This window comes from Branchiostoma lanceolatum, chromosome 15 (genome assembly GCF_035083965.1).
Source record: "Branchiostoma lanceolatum isolate klBraLanc5 chromosome 15, klBraLanc5.hap2, whole genome shotgun sequence".
In the NCBI taxonomy this organism is placed as follows: Eukaryota; Metazoa; Chordata; class Leptocardii; order Amphioxiformes; family Branchiostomatidae; genus Branchiostoma; species Branchiostoma lanceolatum.
In genome coordinates, this window is record NC_089736.1 from 11,284,422 (window position 1) to 11,306,684 (window position 22,263).

At 38.8% G+C, this 22,263-nt stretch overlaps 1 protein-coding gene across 7 annotated transcripts in view; it reads right to left on the minus strand.

The window, feature by feature from the left end:
• The window catches only part of LOC136420772 (kalirin-like), a 168,484-nt gene that overhangs the window by 36,818 nt on the left and 109,403 nt on the right, over nucleotides 1–22,263 (minus strand). For all 7 annotated transcript variants that reach the window (XM_066407874.1, XM_066407873.1, XM_066407872.1 and 4 more), the window contains 2 exons: nucleotides 20,555–20,678; nucleotides 7,510–7,750 (listed from right to left, as the gene is read on the minus strand). In XM_066407874.1, the coding sequence (XP_066263971.1) occupies nucleotides 7,510–7,750; nucleotides 20,555–20,678 (365 nt within the window). The remainder of the gene's footprint in view (nucleotides 1–7,509; nucleotides 7,751–20,554; nucleotides 20,679–22,263) is intronic.

Genomic DNA, 22,263 nt, shown 5'->3' on the forward strand with positions numbered 1-22,263 from the left:
ATCTATCATGTTAAAATTCAACGCAATTAAGCACTGTCTAATGTTACATTGTGTACCATGTCGGATGTACTGCTATGTTGATTTTCAATAAAAAGTTAGAAGCATTTGAAGTAAATTGCATTTTATTTTCATAATTTTGCATTTTCACAAAAAAGACAGGTGACCATTCGCATTGTCTTCAAAATTTTCCATAATTTATTGTGCCTTTAATTACATATAAAAAAATGTACATGCAAAATACAAAGTTATAACATTTAAGTTATCAAACTGCATGTATTTCTTAGCCAATTTGGGTCAATTGAACCCATTGACCTTTAGGTTGGATGATAGTTTCAGAAAATGTTAGCAGATAACATATCGTTTTGTGGTCTACTGTTATCTTTGTTGTATGTTTTAGGAGCCAGTATATACTCTGCACACTGTATATATTAGGTAATATACTATATAATATTTATTGCAGGGAAAACTATATCTGATGAAAGAACAAAAAAAAGCAAAAACTGATCAAATCAGTAGCAAGAAAATTTCTTGGAAGCATAAACAAAATTACAATTTCCTATGAGTATGAAAGAACGATTTTTCTAATATCTGTTTTGTCTAATTCGATGCGAAACTAGACTTCTTTCCAATACATTTTTTGCTAGGATACCTCTGCGATAAATTATATATCACGTAAGCCAGTAACTTCTGGGTTGTGCTTATATGATTAATTTTTCCGCAGCCCACAGGGCAAGTTTATTAAGATACGGGTAATTTCCCAGCTACGATTATGAAACAATTACTGTAACATCATTAAATCCTGTTTGCTTCACGGAACTGCACAAACTAATTGGCCACAACCACTTTGATGTCACCTATTGGTTGGAAGAAAATGTTTCCATTAAAGGAAGCTATTTGAAAATGACAATTATTCCACTTAAAACACAGTCATGACCACAAGGGTTATATCATCATTGTCATCATCATCATCATCATCACAATAATAGGGGTTTACAAAAATACCATCTTTATGAATATGTACATGTATGCAAATATACACAGGTGCCAAGGTGGCCCTCAGGTTAGAGTTGTTGCCTTAAAGCATCCAAATGTTCTGGGTTTGAATCCCAAGCAGACCCCAATACCTTGGGAAAGGCACTTTACGCCTATTTCTTCCTTTTGACTCCGGGGAAATGACTCAGAGTAACTAGCTTCAGTTAGGAATGTTCTTTTTAATATAGGACGTAAAACTGGGAGTCCCGTGTTCAAGGGGAGCCGCAAGTTGAGCACAAAAAAAGAACACACCACACTTATGAAAGTATGTACAAAATGCAAATGCTTAGGCCACATCGATTCAATGTTTTGGTGAACAGATTTTTTGAGTAAAATTTTAGCACAAGGACATCATGAAAACAGAAGGCTAGGGTGAAAACTTGCACCTGACCCTGTTCACTCCCTGAAACTGTGTGCACCAAAGTACAAAGTTAACTCTCCCCTGAGATTCTGTTTTCATGTTGATTTTTCAATCTAGCATTTTTTCAAAAATTCTTGTTAACCAAGAAATCAAATTGGTGTGGCCTCAGACTCTGTTTTTAGGAATACATTATGATAGAGGACTAGGAAGAATATCTATTCCCCCAAATAATGTGTACCAAGGATAAGACTCTGTTTTCATGTTGATCTTCCCGTTTATCATTATGATTTCTAAACCATTAATCATTGTTATCATCCTCAGAATGTTTAAAAAAACATGACATTTTTCAGAATGTCAGGATGGCCTAAATCTTTATCAGGCTGGTGACTTTTCACAGATGGCTTGAGGTCACGTAATCACTATAATCTCCTAGGCCCCTGCATGCTCTAATAAGAAAATGATGGTTGGACTTTCTCCAGAAAAAACAAATGCCAGGGCCTATGATTTACATATTAGGCTCTGCTCAGAATGCTGTCCATTTTACATGTCTGCGACCAAAAATACAGTCACATAGTTTTTCTTGTCCAAGAACAGAGTAGTAATTTAATTCATTGTTATTGATATCAAAATAAGTGTAACCATCACTTAATGTTTTACATGCATCATTTAACAGAGTCAACCAATTGGCCAGAACCCATTTTGTGTCACCTGTTATGAATATGTGTGTATGTATGTGAATTTCTTCACAGAATATACCAATGAATATGCACAATTTTTTTTTCTTTTAATATGAATAGAATTTTATCTAAATACATTTTCACTGTGCAGCAATGTGCACTGTCATGTTGTGATGTAATTCTTTAATATAACTAGAAATAATGCAATAAAATAGATTGAATTTTTGTACCAAATATCCAAATGGTAGAAATAAAGGAGGGTAACCTATACAGACTTTCAAATCTTTGCAAGTTTATTTCTATCAATAATAAGTGTTTTTAATCTGGGCCAAACTGCAATCTCTTAAAATAATGAGCATGATATCAAGCAAAAATATGGGCGGAGAATTTCTCATCTATTCCCCCTTATTTTGTTTACCAAGAACATCTCACTACTATCATATTCCTGAGATAATCCTAGAGATAACATAAATATTGACAGTGACACTTTCATATCTATAGGTCATATAAACCATAGACAGTGAAATATGATTATACCAGTGGGCCTCCTAGCAATTGCTACAATGCACCAAATTTCTATTCATAGACATCCGCGAATGTCTCAGAAATTCTGCTTAAACCAACTGCATGAAAACAATGCTGTTTATTAATTGTTGGTATATAATTGTCAGCTGTCTGGATTTCCCGGTGATATTATCATACAATGTAGCACTGCAGCGATGCAACAGTGTGATACCCTCTGACGAGATTTTGCGAGGAAGGCCCCCTGATTTTGCATGCAACACATGCCCTCCCTGCCCGTGAACATGACATGGAATTGACAACACGCAGAACTGAAATAAGATCTCCCTCCTCTACCATACACGGCCAGATAGAAAAGCAAACACAGATAAAAGGCCACCTGAAAATCTCACCGTCATTAAATCATCCCAGCTATATAACAAGCTCCCCTGCAAAACAACCATCCCTTGAAGGATTATAAACAAATTGTTGCTCTTGCAGGAAGGCAACCCTCGGTAGAATTCCAATCCTTAAGAGCTGTAAAATGCAAAGCATCTGCAGACGTATGCAATGGTATAAACATGAGATTAAGGTCGCAAATTGCCCTGTCGGTGTACAAGATGAATAGACGGCGGCATTAAGGGCTTACCTTTCCTTCGCGAGCGGGTCCTGATGAAGGGGAAGTGGAGGTAGAATTTCAGGTTACCCAAAGCGGCCATGGTGCCTCGGAGGGTGGAGGGGGAAACACTGTCGGATTTGCATACAGATTCACTTGGGTCCGAAGAGAGAGAGGGGGAGAGACGGGGTAGACCTATCGACTCAACAGCAAGCCATAACCGAAGGGATGCCCGGCATCCGAATCAACAAGAGGGTGGGAGAAAAATGATGAAAAGGGTCTGACGACTTCGCCGACGGGTCGTGACGTATACATCATACAAAACACCGTTATATTGGCCGAATATAGACGCCCCTAAGATGGGGGCAATATTCCCAGACAGGAGAATAAGATTCTGCCTGGGCAGACAGCTCTGAATCCTGCAAGTCACATGAAAGATGATACAAGAAGGCTGCAGGGGAAAACATGGGCTAGTCCACTTACAAATGAGCAGGGGGGGATGCTTATTTCTTTCCTGCTGCAAATTCGTACATTTTTCATTAAAACCAAAATATAAACTTGCCTTTAAACCAAAGCAGAGCACGATATCATGATAAATCCGTATTGAATAACTCGTAGTCAACATAATGTTAGGAAAAAAGACATCAATTTAGGAGGAACCCCTCAAAAGGTATGGATGAGTCCAAGTAGTGCAGGGACCAACTGGTGCATGCAAATGACTTCAGCTGATCAGAGCCAATATGTCTACATCTGACTGGTTAGGACGAAATCCTCCAGATAAAAATTATCTTGACATTTATGAGGGGAAAACAAACAGCCCTATCACTTATTATATAATATTAATAAGTGCCCTAATATCTCAACAGGTGGCAAAAACTTTATTTTTGAAAATGTATACATTACAGTAAGCACCAAATGATTCACGCAATGATGTAACTCAAAGAAAACCAAGAGAAATTCAACACCATCTGTAGAATATACACTTCACCTACATGTAAAAATTACTATTTCATCTGTTTATCTCACATCTCGATAACAGTGTTGCACAAATCTGTTGCTACTAACAGATATAACACTCAATATATAGTGCTTTTATGAAAGAATGTATTTTTCTAATGCTGACAATATGATAAATGAACTTTATGATGAGTTTTTTTTTTACATGCATTGATCTGTCTATGATTAATGTGCACAGCTGCAGCATTGTAAATATCAACGTTTTTCATGATTTTCAATAAAATGAATACTGAATACGTTCTTGTCTACTTAAGTTTGTGTTTGGCATTGGCATTCTAGAAATATGGCAAAATATTGAAAGTCTGAATTTGTCATAAAGCATTACATTTGTCTTACCAAGGAATCTCCAAGGTATCTATGATAGAAGAATTCCATCATTTTGGTGCAACAATTAAGGATCATTCAAAGTGGATAAAATTATTTTTCAGATTATTTCTTATAATCTACCATTTTCTGATTAATAAGCATATCATGTTCATATGTTGTTTAAATATAATAAATGTCCACCATCCCTATTGCATACCTGCATAGTGCACCATACATGTAACGTTACACAATGCCATTCATGGTGGCAATTATGGCGGTAATTAGGCATAACTGTACCATTACTAATTAGTCCTATGGGATAACCTTGTAATAAAGACCTTCAATGGACCATTTTTACTGACCTTCAGCCTTTTTTCACTCGAAGGTCGTAAAATGGTTTCCATCACTGACATCGTGTTGGAATCAAACATCTGCGACGTACCCAAATATACAAAAAAACAAGCTACATACATATATATTTAGCATTTCCGAGAACTGTTTTTGTTCTTCGGAAGTTGAATTTGGTACTTCTTGGGAAAATTCAATCATTCCTGAAAGGTACATTTTTTAAGCAAGGATTGACATAGTGGGAGTTCCAAGAATTGAAAGACAAACCAGCTGAATAATATTCAAGTGAAACACCCACATTTTAGTTTACCACATTGAGTACATGTTCAAGCATGTCCCTGTGGCACAAGTGGTAACGGAACCCTGCTGCCCGGCAATATGGATCAAAGTCCATTGATCCTTGGGCCGGAGTTAGAACCTAGGGTCGGCCCCAACGCGAACATGTTGTAAGGGATTGCATTCGTCATTTTGGATGGTGACGTAAAGCCGGCGGCCCCGTGTATATGGGTGCCTCAAGCACCAAACCTCTGCACGTAAAAGAACCCAACACACTTATCGAGAAGAGTAGGGGTGACCAGGCTTGACATAAGAGCCGTAGCAAAGCCGCATTGCACTACTAGCTAAAGAAAAAGCGTCATGCTTCGTCCTCAGTCTGAGGTTCAACCACATGTACGAGTTAACTTCCGAAAACTGGTCTTGGAAAACGTCAGGACAACAAACGTTGTACAACCTCCGCCAATCCTTAGCCTTCGCACTGCCAAGGTGTTTTTCAGACATCAACTTTGTACATGTTATGGCATCAGGTAGCAGGGTGTGGGTTAAATCCACACAACAAGTTGGCAGTGTGTCCGGAAGATAACAATATCAAAATGTCCTATAACCACAAATTGTTTACATGTACCTGAACATCCTGGGAAGGGCATCTTGGTTGGGGCTGCACCCTTTTTTCCGAAGGGACGTAAAATGGGGGTCTCGTGTTGAGGAGGTGCTAGCAACCCCTCCCTGTAAAAATATACCCTGCTACAGAAACAGCAAGGAACCTTGCTGACCTATGTACCGCTGGGCACTACAAGGTGAACAACACCTCAACACCCCTTTCCAGTCAAAGCGAATGGACTAGCCCACCAATGATACATAGCCCCAGGTATATTCTTGTGCAGGAAGCCACCCAAAAAGGTGGGAGCCATCAAAGGATCTTCCCCTACCAGGAAAGCCTTTGATTTGATGTCACAAATTAATAAGAACCTAACAGGATCACCTTCCACCGTGTCTTCCTGCTCCAAATTGAAAAGAAATATGTCTTTGAAGTATGAAATTACACGTATGTCTCTTATTGCCTGGCCTTTAGACTGAGAGCGTGGGTGGGGAGGGTGGGCGGACATGATAAGGGGTTGTCCTCTTTTCTGAACTGTTGAAGTTGTTTTCTAGAAGATGTATACTTAGATTATCAGTATGAAGTACCCTGCCAACAGGCTATCAGCTAGCAGGGGGTCACGGAGCCTCATGGACTCTTTAAAGGGCTTTAAATGTTTTTGTCCCACTCAGGCCACACCAATTTAATTTGTTGATTAACGGATATTTTCAATTTTAGCACAAAAAAATCATGAAAACAGAAGGCTGGGGTGAAAACTTGCACCTGACCCTGTTCACTCCCTGAAATTGTGTGCACCAAAGTAAAAAATTTCCTCTGAGATTCTGTTTTCCTGTTGATTTTTCAATGTAGCATTTTTTTAAAATTCCGTTAACCAAGAAATTAAAATGGGTGTGGCCTCATTGTTTGGGAGCCCATGTTGCTAATTTTTGCTGTTAAATCTTTCATTTTAAGCTTACGAAAATAAAACTTCATCGATTTCTTGTCACTGGTACGACCCCCCCCCCCCATAAAAAGAAATTTTGGACGCCCTGTCTAGCCTAGCTAAAAGCCTGCTTGCTTAACTATACAAATTCAGGAATTTTTAATCACTCATCTTGTGCTTGTGCTTGTATGTTTGATGTTAACACAATAAAGATGATTTTAACTCTCTCTTCCATGCAACTTCAAACCAGCCCATCCAAAAAACCTACAAGAGACATGTATGTCAAAGCAGACATACAAAATTTCATCTTAGTATGCTACCCTTCTTGCTACAAAGCAACAACAGACAAGAAAATCAAGACCATATACTCAGAGTGCCATCTAGTGACTTTCTCGCAAACTACAGATATGCCACAGACACAACACAAGTCTGTTTCAGCATAAGAAGACTATGATGTCATGTTCTATGAGCAGTTGCTTGGTAATACACATTCAAATTTTGAGGTGCTCAGAGGATGTCATCCATCATATTCAGTGTGGCCTATTCACTGAACATGTTGTAGAAAGAAGTGGTGTTTGGTGCAAGGGTTTTTCTAAAGAGGAGAACTGGGGCGCCTCACCCCATGCTCTAACCATGCAGCCCCTTACCCAGTGGTAAACATAAGGTGAACATAAAATTCTGATGGACCAGAGATGCTAAGAGGTCACATATATACATGGCCGCAGTCGTCAACACATTACCCCCATTTTAACTTAGAATTCCATAAAACTCAACAGCGTGACAGGGCAGAAAATTCACACCACTCCCCTTGCTCACACCCCCATGGAATTTTATTCAAGAAAAAACCCTGCTTACCGTCCATGCTTAAGCTGCTGCGGGAGTGTGCCACGGCAAGGATGCTGTTCGGGACCAGGCCTTCGGCCGACGGGCTGTTCTCGGTGAGTAGCGTTCGCACCAGGCAGAACTCGGGCTTGTTTTCGGGACGATCCAGGAGCTCTACTGTCTGACCCTTGAAAACGGTGATCTCCTGGCCACCGGTCGCCTCGAAGTCTTCCACGACAAGCGTGACCTCATGACCAGAGCCGCCACTTTCAAACTGGAAGAAACAAATATGTTTGGTCATCATTGATTGTTTGCTTGTTTATTTGCACAATAAACAACATAACATAATATCGCAATAGTAATAAAAACATGAATTGTGCAGGAGGAGGGAAAAACCTTAAGTGGTTTATTCCATGCCCTCCTTCCAACTGGTTTAACATTTAGTATAACAATAAAGCGGTTATCATGTAGCTGCGCCACTTGCCTAGCTACAAGGCCTCGCTCATTTCATATATATATATACTACTATATCTTATGTTACTAATGTACTGATTTGATTTAATAATTTCTTTCTGTTGTCAAGGTGATTTACAATGACTATTTCTATATTCATTTAGATAGATTGTTTCTTCTGTATCAATATCCATTAAATATTTGATGTATTAGTGTTTCATGATTTAGTATGGTGGCCTTGAAAATGTGACCTCAACAAGGAACACCAATTTTACCAAACAGTCAACTGTGTCGGAAAAGCATTATAACTAAATAAATAAATAAATATGTTGACATTAATTTCATTGGAGCATTCTGTAACATACGATGTATCACTACAGTTCACATCCAATCTGCAAGGGGCATGAGTGCAATGGACTCCCTTCTAGGATGAGGAAATGGTCCTTCCCTCATTCAAAATGCATGAAGTAGAATACTTAATACGGTTTTCGATGTTTTCTTAGGATTATCATGTGAAATCTATTAGAAGGTAATAACAACAATAAGTTCAGCACCCGGACAGACACCATTCAACATCCACTAACAGCTCTTTTCATCATTAGAAAACAAACCGAAAATGCAATTTTTCTCAACCACCTCTTCTAGATTATGACAAACTTTGTTATCCTTTCAAAATCTTTTCATACACAGTTAATGTCAATTTCTTTTCACCAAACTCTTTAACTATTAATACATAAAATGTATTTAGATATACAAACTAAACATAAAATTTCTTGTGAGAAATCAACATCATGTTAGAAGTATTGCACCAAACATTTTCTTATAGACTATTCTATTTGACTGGAATGCCTCTATCCATATCAAAGTTCAGTCATAAGGAAATTTTGAAGATGGCATTTCTGAGGACAGTGAAGAACTACATTCTATTGATAGGTGCACATTGCAAGCCTCCACTATTTTATTGTCACCTTCTCAAATTTGCAAGCCCTAGACTTGCCAGTCTTCCCAACAGCAAGGATTTACCCCTTTAGAAATACATTAAACTTAACTCAACAACAAGATCACATCCCGACACCAAATCTTTACTCCACTAAAAGGGTGCTTTGTGTCTGTTGACACCGTTTTGTCCAAAATGAGCGTCGTGTGGTGAAATGGCTGCTAATTGGTGTACACAGCTGGTGCGGGTGTAATGGACTAATGGGTTTCTGAAGTTAGAATGATCTGCCGTTGATGTCACTTGAAAACAGGAGGAAAATGTCCAGACTTTGCATGATGTACAAAATGACTGATAAACTGGTGGACTGATAAGTATCTAACACCAGCTCAGACAAGAACAAGAAACAGTGCCAGAGCTACCAACCTACTAGGCTAGGATTGATATGTTAAAATGAGTATTTTCCTTTCCTAGAGAATTATCATACACTGGAATTTATTATCACCAAGATACAGATACAGATACAGAAGCTGGTGTGTTACGGCGAAGGGCGGTTATACCGGCTATACATATAGAATACAACACCGGGTATTCCGTATCACCCGAGGTACTAGCCCGACCGCGGGTAGGATCGCCCGACGGCCGTAGGCTGGAGGGTAATCTGACCCACGTGGGGGCTGGGACCGAGGATGATGCAGAATACACCGTGTTGTATTTTATTTATGTCATAACCAACTGAGAAAACACACATTTCAATGCAGAATGCGCCAAAAGTTGAGGGAACACAAAACTGTAACAACATCGATTCCTCCTCCGAATCCGGTATTCGAATTTTAAATTGCGGCGCAACCGGCGCGCTCCAAATGCATTCTAAATATTCTATGGAAGCCTGAGTGATACAACTCCCGAACCCTATGTGATACGGATAGTTATCACACGGTCCGGAACACCCGTATCAAGCCCAGGCATGACATAAAGATAAAGATACAGAAGTTGGTGTGTTACACTGAGGGGTGGTTATATAGACTGGCTATACAAAATTAATGCAGATACAGAACCTGGTGTGTTACACCAAAGGAGAGTTATATTGTAATACTGGCTATATAGATACAGCCGTCGTCCCCTTTTCTATACATACCATCCCCCCCCCCCCATCACCAGTGTTAAATCACTCGCTAATCATTTTCCCCCCATTCTCAACTACTGAGAGAACGTGGGCGTGATTTTCAAGGCGACCGAACAACTGAAGATGGCCTGCATATTCCAGGAGGATTTTCTGTTCTATTACACCAAAGGATCTTCCATTCTATTGCACCGTAATTGGATTTGGCCATTCAAAAGCAATTCTTTGGTCATCAAAATAGATACCTTTCCTGAAATAAGCAGAGTTATTCAAACCGCGACAATGGTCTATAATGATAACAACACACTTGTTTTAGATTAAATTCCATTAGCCATCTTGCCACATAATCTCATGTCTTCAACTAAAAGACCTTCTACAAAAGAGATGGCAAGTGAACCAAAGCTTTAAGACTAGCCAACAGAAATAAAACCAGACATATTCATTTTTAAAGAAATACATGAATAGATTAAAAGATGTTGCAAACTTAACACTAAGACAGCTGTCTGAAGCAGTCTATAATACACAAGGTCACACACCAGCGGGTCAATTATCGACCTTGACCTTCGTCTTCCCAACAACTACCCACATATCAAATATTATTACAATCCATCAAGAGGTTCTTAAGTTATGCCTGATCGCAAATATCTGGAAAGTGGAAACACAAACAGAAAATCGACCTTGACCTTTGTCTATAATAAACGATGTCACACACCAGCGGGCCAATAATCGACCTTGACCTTCGTCTTCCAAACAACTACCCACATATCAAATATTATCACAATCCATCCAGAAGTTCTTATGTTATGCCTGACCACAAATATCTGGAAAGTGGAAATAGAAACAGATAGACAGACAGACCAAAAACAATACCTCCATTTTTCATGAGGGTAAAAATAAGCCCCTCATCTACATGTAACAAGCACTACAAGACCATCAGAAATAATCAGGTACATCTATTTCATGATAATTGACAAGCCGGTTCTAAAATACACCTCAGTTTTTCTAGACTGCACACATTGATTTCTTCTTCCAAATGCAAACAGTGAGACGCTAGTAAAAGGGTGATACCATCTTGGTTAAAACAGCGTGCCCATGTTAACAATACTGGAAGGAATTACACAGGGTGATTTATACAAAAATCAATGCACTATACAGCCCTACGGGCCATACACATAATGATAAACTTCACGAGTATGCAATGAAATAGACGTTCCAATTCGTTGGATCTGGTACATAATTATAACATTTGTCTATGCCTGATCACATTCCAATTCAGTATTCTACAGTACCATCCTCGTCATAGTTAACATGGTGGCACATTATTGACTGGTCGGAACATCGTCAATGACTGGTCAGAAAATCGTTATTCAGAAGCCGCCAGACATCCGTCAGAAAGCTGACAGAAATTCGTCAGAGTTAAACAGTGTAGGACGGTGAGAATCAAGGTGGCATGTTGTAGCGAAATTATTCTTTAGTCTGGAATAAGAAATTCACATGGAGCCATATTGGTCATAGCTGGCCAACATACAGGGAACAGATTAACACAGATCGTCACACATTTTGTGCATTTTGCAGATGTGTCAACTTTGAAAAATCACTCGCTGCCAACTATAATTTTTAGATATATCAAATCCGGATACATTTGTCTGGTCTCGCCAACGATATGGCAAAAGTCAAAGTCAAACCTGTACATGCAACTAAAACCCCTTCCAGAAGGCTTTTAAAGGCTGTTAAAACAACAGGAGCTAATTGATTCATTAGCATACAACCTTGCCTTGACTTACTATTCTATTGAACCATCTGAAATTGTCTTCACTTCATTAACATATCTATTCAGAGTTTCGGTATAAAACCTAGTTCTGCCAGATCTTTCCTTAGTCACTGACGAAAGACAGCGGATGCTGTCTGAAACGTCTGACTGTTTCAAAATTTCATCCAGTTGCTTGAGTAATTACATGTATTTGTGATGTATCTTATTACCTGGATGTCTAACCTTCATCAACGCACCCTTATATACAGAAGGCTTACACGTCTTATATTTGTATTATAACTATAATGAAAATGATATCAATGTGATACTGTATTCCTGAGGTAACTGACGTCATATATAGTTGGCACGGCTGTATCAAGGAAACCATGCACCGTTTCCGTAAATCAGGCAGCAATTGCAAGTCTAATTTCTGAGGGGTAGTTCCGCCCCTAAATCTCGTGTATATCTACATCTGACAAGATACGTGCTTGGCAAAGTCAAGACCATAAATACATGTATCATACACTTCTGCATGGAAAAAAACACTGTCAAGAACTAATGAGATTGTGATCATCAATAATACACAGAACTGCAGAATCTATGTTTTGGTCTTTGCATCATGCAATTTTTTTAACAACCACCATGGTATGACAATGTTTAATCACCTACATGTACTTCTAACATGGGTTGTGCCTCCTATATCTTTCAACACTGCATATCAAATATCAAGCCAAGCTTGGCCGAGGAATTAAAACTAACAACATATTTGCCTCCTAAACCTGAATGAATGCTACAATTTAGCTTCTGTCTTGTAATTCCAAATGTCAAAATTGCAGGAATGGCAATCTTTAAATCATGAATGAACAAAAATATCAATGATAGTAAGATCTATCGCCTTGGATATATAACACTGAATATCACGATATTACATGAATGCAGCTACAATTGCTGTAGGCATGTTACGAATTGGATTGCTGGAAAATGAAATGCAGAGATATCAATTTCCCTATGTTATTAAGAAAAACTCAAATGAAAAGGAACGCTAGCCTCATAAATAAAGCTGTCAGTAGTGGGCATCTTGAAATTCAAGCTGAAATGACATACACACCAAGCGTGTTCTATCAAACACACAGTAGCAAAACGACAACACAGAAGGGGACAAAAATTAGCAGGAACATTTTGGGTTACTAAGACACAAACCTGTGCCGGTTGCCACCCTGCGAATCCGAGACATTTCTGGAAGACGTACAGGGCTCCACACACCCCCAAGGACATCTTGAACGTGATTAGATGGACGCAGATTTTCATGAAAGCCGCTATCTACTCATGGGACCCGACCTCTCACGTTAAGGCAAACTTGGCGAGTGGCATCAGAGAGAGAGAGGTTGTACTCTTCACACACAAGCCTGACGTTCACAGCGTTGGTCGATGGCTACGCACTAGGGAGCTGTTCAGATTGGAGCGAACGGTGCAGGGTTTTCACACGAGTGCTCCTAGGCCTGAATTTCATTAAGCTCATGGCTGACTGTTTTGCGATGAGACGGCTTTATGCAACCGAATCATCCATCCGGTAAATCCGATCTCCCTTGTGACAAAGTAGAATTATCTAGTAAAGAGCAGTCTCTAAATGTGTGTATGGATGTGTGACACATATCTGTCTAACCTTAGACAGTATATTGACATCAACATATTGCGACAAGTACCATAAATCACTCTACATTGGTTTTAATTCAGTGGCAACACTGCGACTTCCAATAAAGTTATCTTTTTATCAAACAGATGGAGGATTGAATTGAGTCACGACGTAGTATTACATCAGATTCTATATAGCTGAATGTTAAGTTTAAAAGCATTCAAAACAACCTCAAAAACAAACTTTCTTACTGACTTAGCAACCACTTGCTTATCAAGATATTTGATATTTTCCCTGATTTCTTTGAAGAGTTTCTTTGTCGATTAAGGCAAAAGTACTGACTTTTCGAAACCCCCAGTATATACAATATTGTACTGAAAGAACAGAAACCAGACTGTGTTAAGATATTTGCACAAAGTCATTACAGTATTTTTCAAAAATCATCTAAAAGTAACAACACAACAGCTCAAGCTGTTGATGAATCCTAACCTTATTTTTCACTTGCCATAATTATGTTTTTCCTGCATATTATATTTAAAATCTCCCTAAATTTACAATCACTACCAGTTAGTTACACAGTAACAAAACTCTGGAATCAAATTTTCCTCCAAAATAAATCATTAAATGAACCTATAATTCTTCCAACAAATACACTGTAAAGTTACCACCTTCCTGAGGATAACTTGGATCGGCCCCACATGTATCTGCACGCCAACTCGAGCATCATGGGACTTTCATCAGCCTCTCGATGAGGTCAAGTGTTACGTCAAGATACAAGCGGCGCAAAACCAGCTCTGGCAGGGCGTCGGGAGCGTCTGACTCCGCTAACAAATTGAATCCTCAGAGACCAAGGCCCTCTCTCTACATTTCGGGATAATTGTGCATCTTCGTCTGAACTTTGCCCTGATTTTCTGGGAAATTTAAAGAAGAGTAAATTTGGATGTCAAGTTGTTATTCCTTAGAGGCCAAGGGCATTTCACATTGCACATTATTTTCTAAACCTTGGCCTGATTTTCTTGGATGTTGTGTTGCTGCAGGCTTTGTTCCATGAAAAACAGAACGGAGCTACGCTGCCAGTTTTGGTAAAGACCGTCAATGGTGTATTTCTAGTAACTGGTGGCTAACCCTACAACTTGATGGCATTACACAAAATCTAGGTTCGATCGAGTTCCAAATTGCGCTGTTAATTAGACTGTGATTAGCCGACAAATATTTAGCACTCGAAAGTAAAAGGCTGACCCCAAGGGTGTTAATGACCTTGGCTAAATCCATGGTTTGACATTGAGGGGGATGACCGCTCGCTCAGGTAAATGTTGCGTACATGCCGTGATTACAGGGGTTGAATCCAAATAGTGGGCATTAAGTTGGGAGAAAAACCCCCACTTAACGCGATGCACTCCTCAAATGCATTCAGAGCACACGCTGTGAATACAGAAGCCGTACAATGTCATGTGTCTAGCACCAACACTACAAAGGTCAGATAATGTCTGACTGAGTAATGAACAAATACATGGGGCACTGTCATACATGTACATGTAACGTAAATTACAAGGAATTGACAATTTATGTCTGTTACATCCAACTAAAAATGGAGAAAGAAATATACGACGGATCCATAAATAGTCTGTGAATTGGGACATTGCTGTTTAAATATTTCATTCTGTATATTAAGAAAACAACAGCAAACCACCACATTTTGCACCGGGGCTGCGTAGACATCAATATTTACTGAACACAATTAAAAGCCCATCAGCTATGTTACATTAGACTGCTATGAGTGGAAAATGGTCTATTGAGCTACAAATATACAACAAAATCACTTTTTTTTATATTTTACTTAGCCTGGTCAGAGTGCATACCAGACATGCATTCTATCATGACTGTGCAAAATCTAACGTGTAGTAGATCATACGATGTCAGTTATTTCCAAACTATGACACAAAAGCTTTAATCTTATAATATGCAATGTCAAGATGGAAACATGATGCATTCACAGACTGAATGAGCTCTGTGTTACACATATGACCAGAACTATCTATTACAGATGATAAGCACATCTGTTTGCAGAATGTGATCGTATCGATCGATAAATGTGGATGGAGGAAAATCCCTCGCAACTGACGGACCGACAGCAAAGGCCATACCTCTGAAGCCATGAATTCAAACGAGCCAATCGTGTGACGGCGTTTCTTCATCCATCTTTTCATACGTCGCATCTGGAGATCTAGTCGTAGATCAGGTGTCGAGGAAAGGTTTCACAGAAATCCCTCCAATCTGTTTAGCATGGACTGGCTGGATGGCAGGACTGATACGTTTTTCACTTCCATGCAAGCGGAGCGAAACGAGATCTCGGCTGTCCTCTGCTAGCGGCTGGGTGCCACAGTTGAATGTTCACTTGACATTAGGAGGCTCCTTGCCTTGCTGTACAAATATTTGAGGTGCTTAAGATAGAGGAATGGAGCCTCTGTGCAAATCTCTGCTGTTTATTTGAAGAAGCGGGGATTCTGAGATGTTTACGCTAACTGGTCCAGCCCCAAAATACTTGTCTTAATGATCTACAGATGACACTTAATGTGTACATGGCTGAAGGAGGCTTAGATGCATCTAACATATCATTAAGGTGCAAAATTACTAAATAGCCTTTTTGTTTTCACCACAATACATGAAAATGCTGAGATGGTTTTCTTGCAATTCTTCCTGAAGTTTTCCAATTTCTTGAATGACACAGTCTATAGCTTTCCAATAAATGAAGTGCAGTAGTTTTAATTGTCTTCTTGTTTTCATCACACCATATCAAAATTCTGAGACAGTTTTCTTGCAATTCTTCCTGAATTTTTCTGATTTCAGTAGATATAGTCTATAGCTTTCCATTAAATGAAGGGCAGTAGTTTTAATCTAATCTTCTCAAAAATTCCACCAATCCCACAGCAGTAAGAGGAACCACCATGACACTCCGTCGAGAGTTGATTCCAAACAAACACTGATTAGGAGATTTGATAAACAGGATCTTAAAAAAAAACAAAGAACCTATAGTTTCAACAAACAGTTTCTTTAAACTCCCTACTAAATAGAATTGATCTAAACTTTGCAAGAGATTATAAATTATTACAATTATTGTCCAGCTTTGAAATCTCTAGTCTACCACCGATGTTCTGTATTGGTCTATCCTTAAAGGCACCCAGAGCATTTTATGAGGCTTGAAAACTGGAAATATTCTAGTTGCTGTAATCTTTATGAAATTGACATTTAACGCCACTGTTTACCACATGTGCGTGCAGATTTCTTAATACAAAAGTGCTCAAAAGCGGCACAAAAATAAGCTACACGGTGATCTTTTAGTTTCACGCGCCTAGTGTAAATAGACCGATACCATAGCCCCGCATACCTCCGTCAAAATGTAGAAATGCAAAATTAAAACATGAAAATGCAAATATTTGACGGACATGCAGTCACGCTCTCATTGGTCGAACCGCTAATTGTGATGTACAGTCAGGATCAGTCTATTAGGGCTTGGATTTTCTATCAGTTCTCACCACACAACGACATCGTATCTTTGCTCCTTTAATGTCGATATGTAATGGTATATAATAGTGTTATTGAAACTTACAATATCTAGGAACGACTAGAAATTTGAGTTTTTTTTATTCAAGTTTCAAGCCTCATAAAGTGCTCTGGATGCCTTTAAACAGCCCTTTAGTAAATAGAAAACGCTCTAGCTTTGTAGGTATATGTCTTGGCAGAATCACAAAGCAGTAGAAATTAATTATTCACCTTTTGCAAATGCAATAACTTAATTTTTCATTTCTGATAAGGTCAACAAGCCTAAGGTAATAAAATCCTAGGCTCCAGGCTCCTCAGAAAACTTATTGAAGAGCTAATTTGATACATTCAAGCAAAAGGGCCACAATCTTTTGAACTACGAATGAAAGGAAAAAAATGTCAATCCTTCCCATTCCTTGAAGGGACGACAGTACTACCAACAAGCTGGGCATTACAAAACCCTCAGATTACATTAGCCAGTTTGTAACAACATCTCACAATATACTGTAAATGCATCTAAGTTCGTGTGGTTTTTATTTCGCGCTAAGGAGAAAATGGGGTGTTCGCGGTGGTTTTACGTTCGCGGAAGCGCCATAGTTACATACTGCTACAGTATTGCACAAAAATGTTTGCGGTGGTTTTAAGTTTGTGGTAAAACGAAAACTGCGAACATAAAACCACCCCAAACATTTCTGCATTTACAGTCTGTACTACAAATGTACAAAAAACGAAGTTGCAAATTTTAACATAAAGACAGTTTTTAGTTCAAAATATTTGTATCCTTGTCAATAGTCGAAGTCACAACAAAAAATGATGTAGCAAATTTAAAGATAGAGACACTGGCTTCAGTTCAAAATTTTCGTATGAATAATCAAATTTCTAGATGCTGTTAGAATGCAATCAACTTCAAATTTTTCAGTAGGTTTGCATTTTGATTTGTTCATGTCTGACGATGTTTTCTCCAATAAATCGTAACAACGCTCTTCCTCAGGAAACAGCCCATGAACTCTTGTCACCCGAAGCTTGTTATTTTACGGGCGTACCGAACACATCAATCTACTGTCTGCAGCGGGGATATCTGCTGCGTGATCTGAGGAATACCAAGTGGGCATGACAAATATTTTGTGATGCAGTTATTTGGGTCACTAACGGTTTGTCTTAGGATCCCCAAGGCAAAACTGTTAGTACCATTTCAGGGTTTAAATCTCATAACAGATGATTTAAATTTTTTGATATCTTCAAATCTTTTAGATTGTCAAGTCTACTGTATACAATTTAGGAAAAATCTGGGCATTAAAGTAAGATTAGGCCACATCAATTTAATTTCTTTGTTAACGGATTTTTTTTCTTATTTTAGCAAAAAGAAAATCATGAAAACAGAAGGCTAGGGTGAAAACTTGCACCTGACCCTGTTCACTCCCTGAAATTGTGTGCACCGAAGTACAAACTTTCCTCTGAGATTCTGTTTTCACAGCTGTTGATTCTCCAATCTAGCATTTCTTTTAAAATTCTGTTAACCAAGAAATTAAATTGGTGTGGTCTTAGACCTAATTTTCAACTGGACTGAAGAAACATTTTCTGTAACTTGTCCACAGAAAACAGACTGATAGATTTGAGTAGACCTTCTTAACCAAAGTTTGGAAAGTTATTTGAAAAGTTAATGCATATTACACATGACAGTCAAACAAATTAAAAATAGTACTTTTGATTGCCCTCTAAATGCTCTTGGAAGAAAATTTGTTGAGAAATAGCCAACATAATGAAGGTATAACAAGGCATTCAAAAAGACAACAAAGATTAATTTTGTCTTACCGAAGTCATTTCCTTTACAAACCGGTACACCATTTTTCCAACCTTGTCTTGAACAAAAAAACCTGAACTACTGAGACAGTCCCTTGGATAGATTGGGAATTCATGCACAGGGTTTTTGGCAGGGAAGTCATCATTAATTCTTCTATCACATGAAACAACCGCTGGGTTAATACAGACTTAATTGTTCACACCCCAGCGGACACATACACTCACAGCAGAATACAGAACAGGAGAAATCTCAAGAGGTGTCCTCAACTGGGGTTACTGGTGCAAAAGTAAATTTTAAGTTAACTTAAACCTTTGCAAATTAAAGTCTTACAAAGTATTTTGAAAGAAGTTTAACCAATCAAGAAACGGCTTTATGTTGTGCTTACAAGCCTCATAGGATGCCTAATATAAGCCCAATTAATGCAAATGAGCTGACTATGATATACAGATTGCCCTATTCGGAATATTTGCAGCTTTAACGCCATGATAATGCTTCGGGTGCCTTTATGACAATGGCATCTGTATTCATATGTCTTGTACATGTAGTTCCCAAAAGCAAGTATTTATGCTGAAGATTGTTGTTTGACTGTATGGAAGGAATGAAATATTCAAATCTAAATATTTTTATAAATAACAATGTAACGAAGCTAAAATTTTTGAGTTTTAAGTTTAGAATAACAAATTCCATTGGCGACAAATAATATAGACTTTTATCTAAACCCGCTGTATTATGCAAACATTTAAACTATGTTTTCCACAGGGCACCATTGACTTATAATACATGTTAAAAAATGTACTGTGTTTTTGCCAAGTTCCCATCATCAATATGTGCAAGTGAGAAGATATAATACATGTCATCTAGAATATCTAGTACATAATACAACATGTACCTTGTATGCTCAGTTACAATACTGGTACTTGCAAAAAATTCAGCTTTCCTTAATCATATGCAAATTCAATGAATTGCACACAATTTTGTACACCCCCATGGAGGGTATCTCCATCTATGGATCAAGTATGAAGTGTCTATCATAAACAGTACTGCTCTTGAGATAATTGAGTTATCAATAACAGGATCACAGACACAGACAGATGCAGTGGCCAAAACTAGCGTCCCGCAACGTTTTGTAATCGTCGAGGGATATGAAGATAGCTCCCATCACTCATGGCATGTGTCTTACTCTACATCGTAACTGTAATGGGAACTTGACTACGCAACCATCCGACTATTCCAAGAAACAATCCAATTAAATGGAAATCACAAATGATGTTTCAACTCTTTTTAAATGCACGACGGCAGAGAGAATCTAATAAACGACACACAGAACGAAATGCCACATCAATCTTGTCGTGAAGCACGACGCAGACAAAAAACGATGACAGAATACAAAAACCTCGCTACAGTACTGGTTTTAGCTGACGGATTCAAAGTCTTATTTCTCCTGTTAGGTATTATACCAAGGAGGTTTTATATAGCTCTTTGATTATACTGAATGGCACATGACTGTGGCATTGCAACGTCCTACAGACATCGCGGCACCAAACGGTCGAGCCTTCAGAACTCATTCAAAATGTTTAGCGTGACGAATTACAAGCCGGTGCAGAATATAAATCATCCTGTAATGTACTAAATTGATGAAATAAACTATTCTTGCGCAAGTATATTTCTCCATTGTGGCATACTAACTTTTCAACAAAAACGAGATATCTTACAGCAAGGGTGGATATACATGTAGGTACAGCGACTAACTTTATTTTTTTAGCTACACAAAGTATTCTTGAAACAGATCTAGAGCTTAAATCGGTCAGCTTTAGGAACGACTAAAAAAAAGAAGAAATCCTTACCTTGTCGCTGTCTATGGTAGTTGCTGAAGTCACAGAACCAGTTTCCTGCTGTTCCATACTGTGGATGCTCCCCTCCTCTGTGGAATGCACACTCTCACTCTCCTCACCTCCTATACTCGGCTCTCTACGGGAGGAAGTCAACCAAATACAACAGCAATGAGAAGCCATATCTACATGATGTATGATATCACCTAAAAATAAAATTGTGTATAAATCATATCAACACTGATTTGCAGTTGAGAGCATCATCCAAATTAGCCTGGGTACCATCCTCCGTAGAAACCACTGGCTCAATCTTTAAGTTTCCTCCGTAAGAACCGCTGACTCAATCTTTTAGTTTTCTCCGTACGAACCACTGACTCAATCTTTTAGTTTTCTCCGTATGAACCGCTGGCTCAATCTTTCAGTTTTCTCCGTACAAACCACTGGCTCAATCTTTTAGTTTTCTCCGTACGAACCACTGGCTCAATCTTTTAGTTTTCTCCGTACAAACCACTGGCTCAATCTTTTAGTTTTCTCCGTACGAACCACTGGCTCAATCTTTTAGTTTTCTCCGTACAAACCGCTGGCTCAATCTTTTAGTTTTCTCCGTACAAACCACTGGCTCAATCTTTTAGTTTTCTCCGTACGAACCACTGGCTCAATCTTTTAGTTTTCTCCGTACAAACCACTGGCTCAATCTTTTAGTTTTCTCCGTACGAACCGCTGGCTCAATCTTTTAGTTTTCTCCGTACGAACCACTGGCTCGATCTTTTAGTTTTCTCCGTACAAACCACTGGCTCAATCTTTTAGTTTTCTTCGTACGCACCGATGGCTCAATCTTTTAGTTTTCTCCGTACGAACCGCTGGCTCAATCTTTTAGTTTTCTCCGTAAGAACCGCTGACTCAATCTTTTAGTTTTCTCCGTACGAACCACTGGCTCAATCTTTTAGTTTTCTCCGTATGAACCGCTGGCTCAATCTTTTAGTTTTCTCCGTACGAACCGCTGGCTCAATCTTTTAGTTTTCTCCGTACGAACCGCTGGCTCAATCTTTTAGTTTTCTCCGTAAGAACCGCAGGCTCAATCTTTTAGTTTTCTCCAAACGAACCACTGGCTCAATCTTTTAGTTTTCTCCGTACGAACCGCTGGCTCAATCTTTTAGTTTTCTCCGTACGAACCACTGGCTCAATCTTTTAGTTTTCTCCGTACGAACCGCTGGCTCAATCTTTTAGTTTTCTCCGTAAGAACCGCTGACTCAATCTTTTAGTTTTCTCCGTACGAACCACTGGCTCAATCTTTTAGTTTTCTCCGTACGAACCGCTGGCTCAATCTTTTAGTTTTCTCCGTAAGAACCGCTGACTCAATCTTTTAGTTTTCTCCGTACGAACCACTGGCTCAATCTTTTAGTTTTCTCCGTACGAACCGCTGGCTCAATCTTTTAGTTTTCTCCGTACGAACCGCTGGCTCAATCTTTTAGTTTTCTCCGTAAGAACCGCTGGCTCAATCTTTTAGTTTTCTCCGTACGAACCGCTGGCTCAATCTTTTAGTTTTCTCCGTACGAACCGCTGGCTCAATCTTTTAGTTTTCTCCGTACGAACCACTGGCTCAATCTTTTAGTTTTCTCCGTACGAACCGCTGACTCAATCTTTTAGTTTTCTCCGTAAGAACCGCTGGCTCAATCTTTTAGTTTTCTCCGTACGAACCACTGGCTCAATCTTTTAGTTTTCTC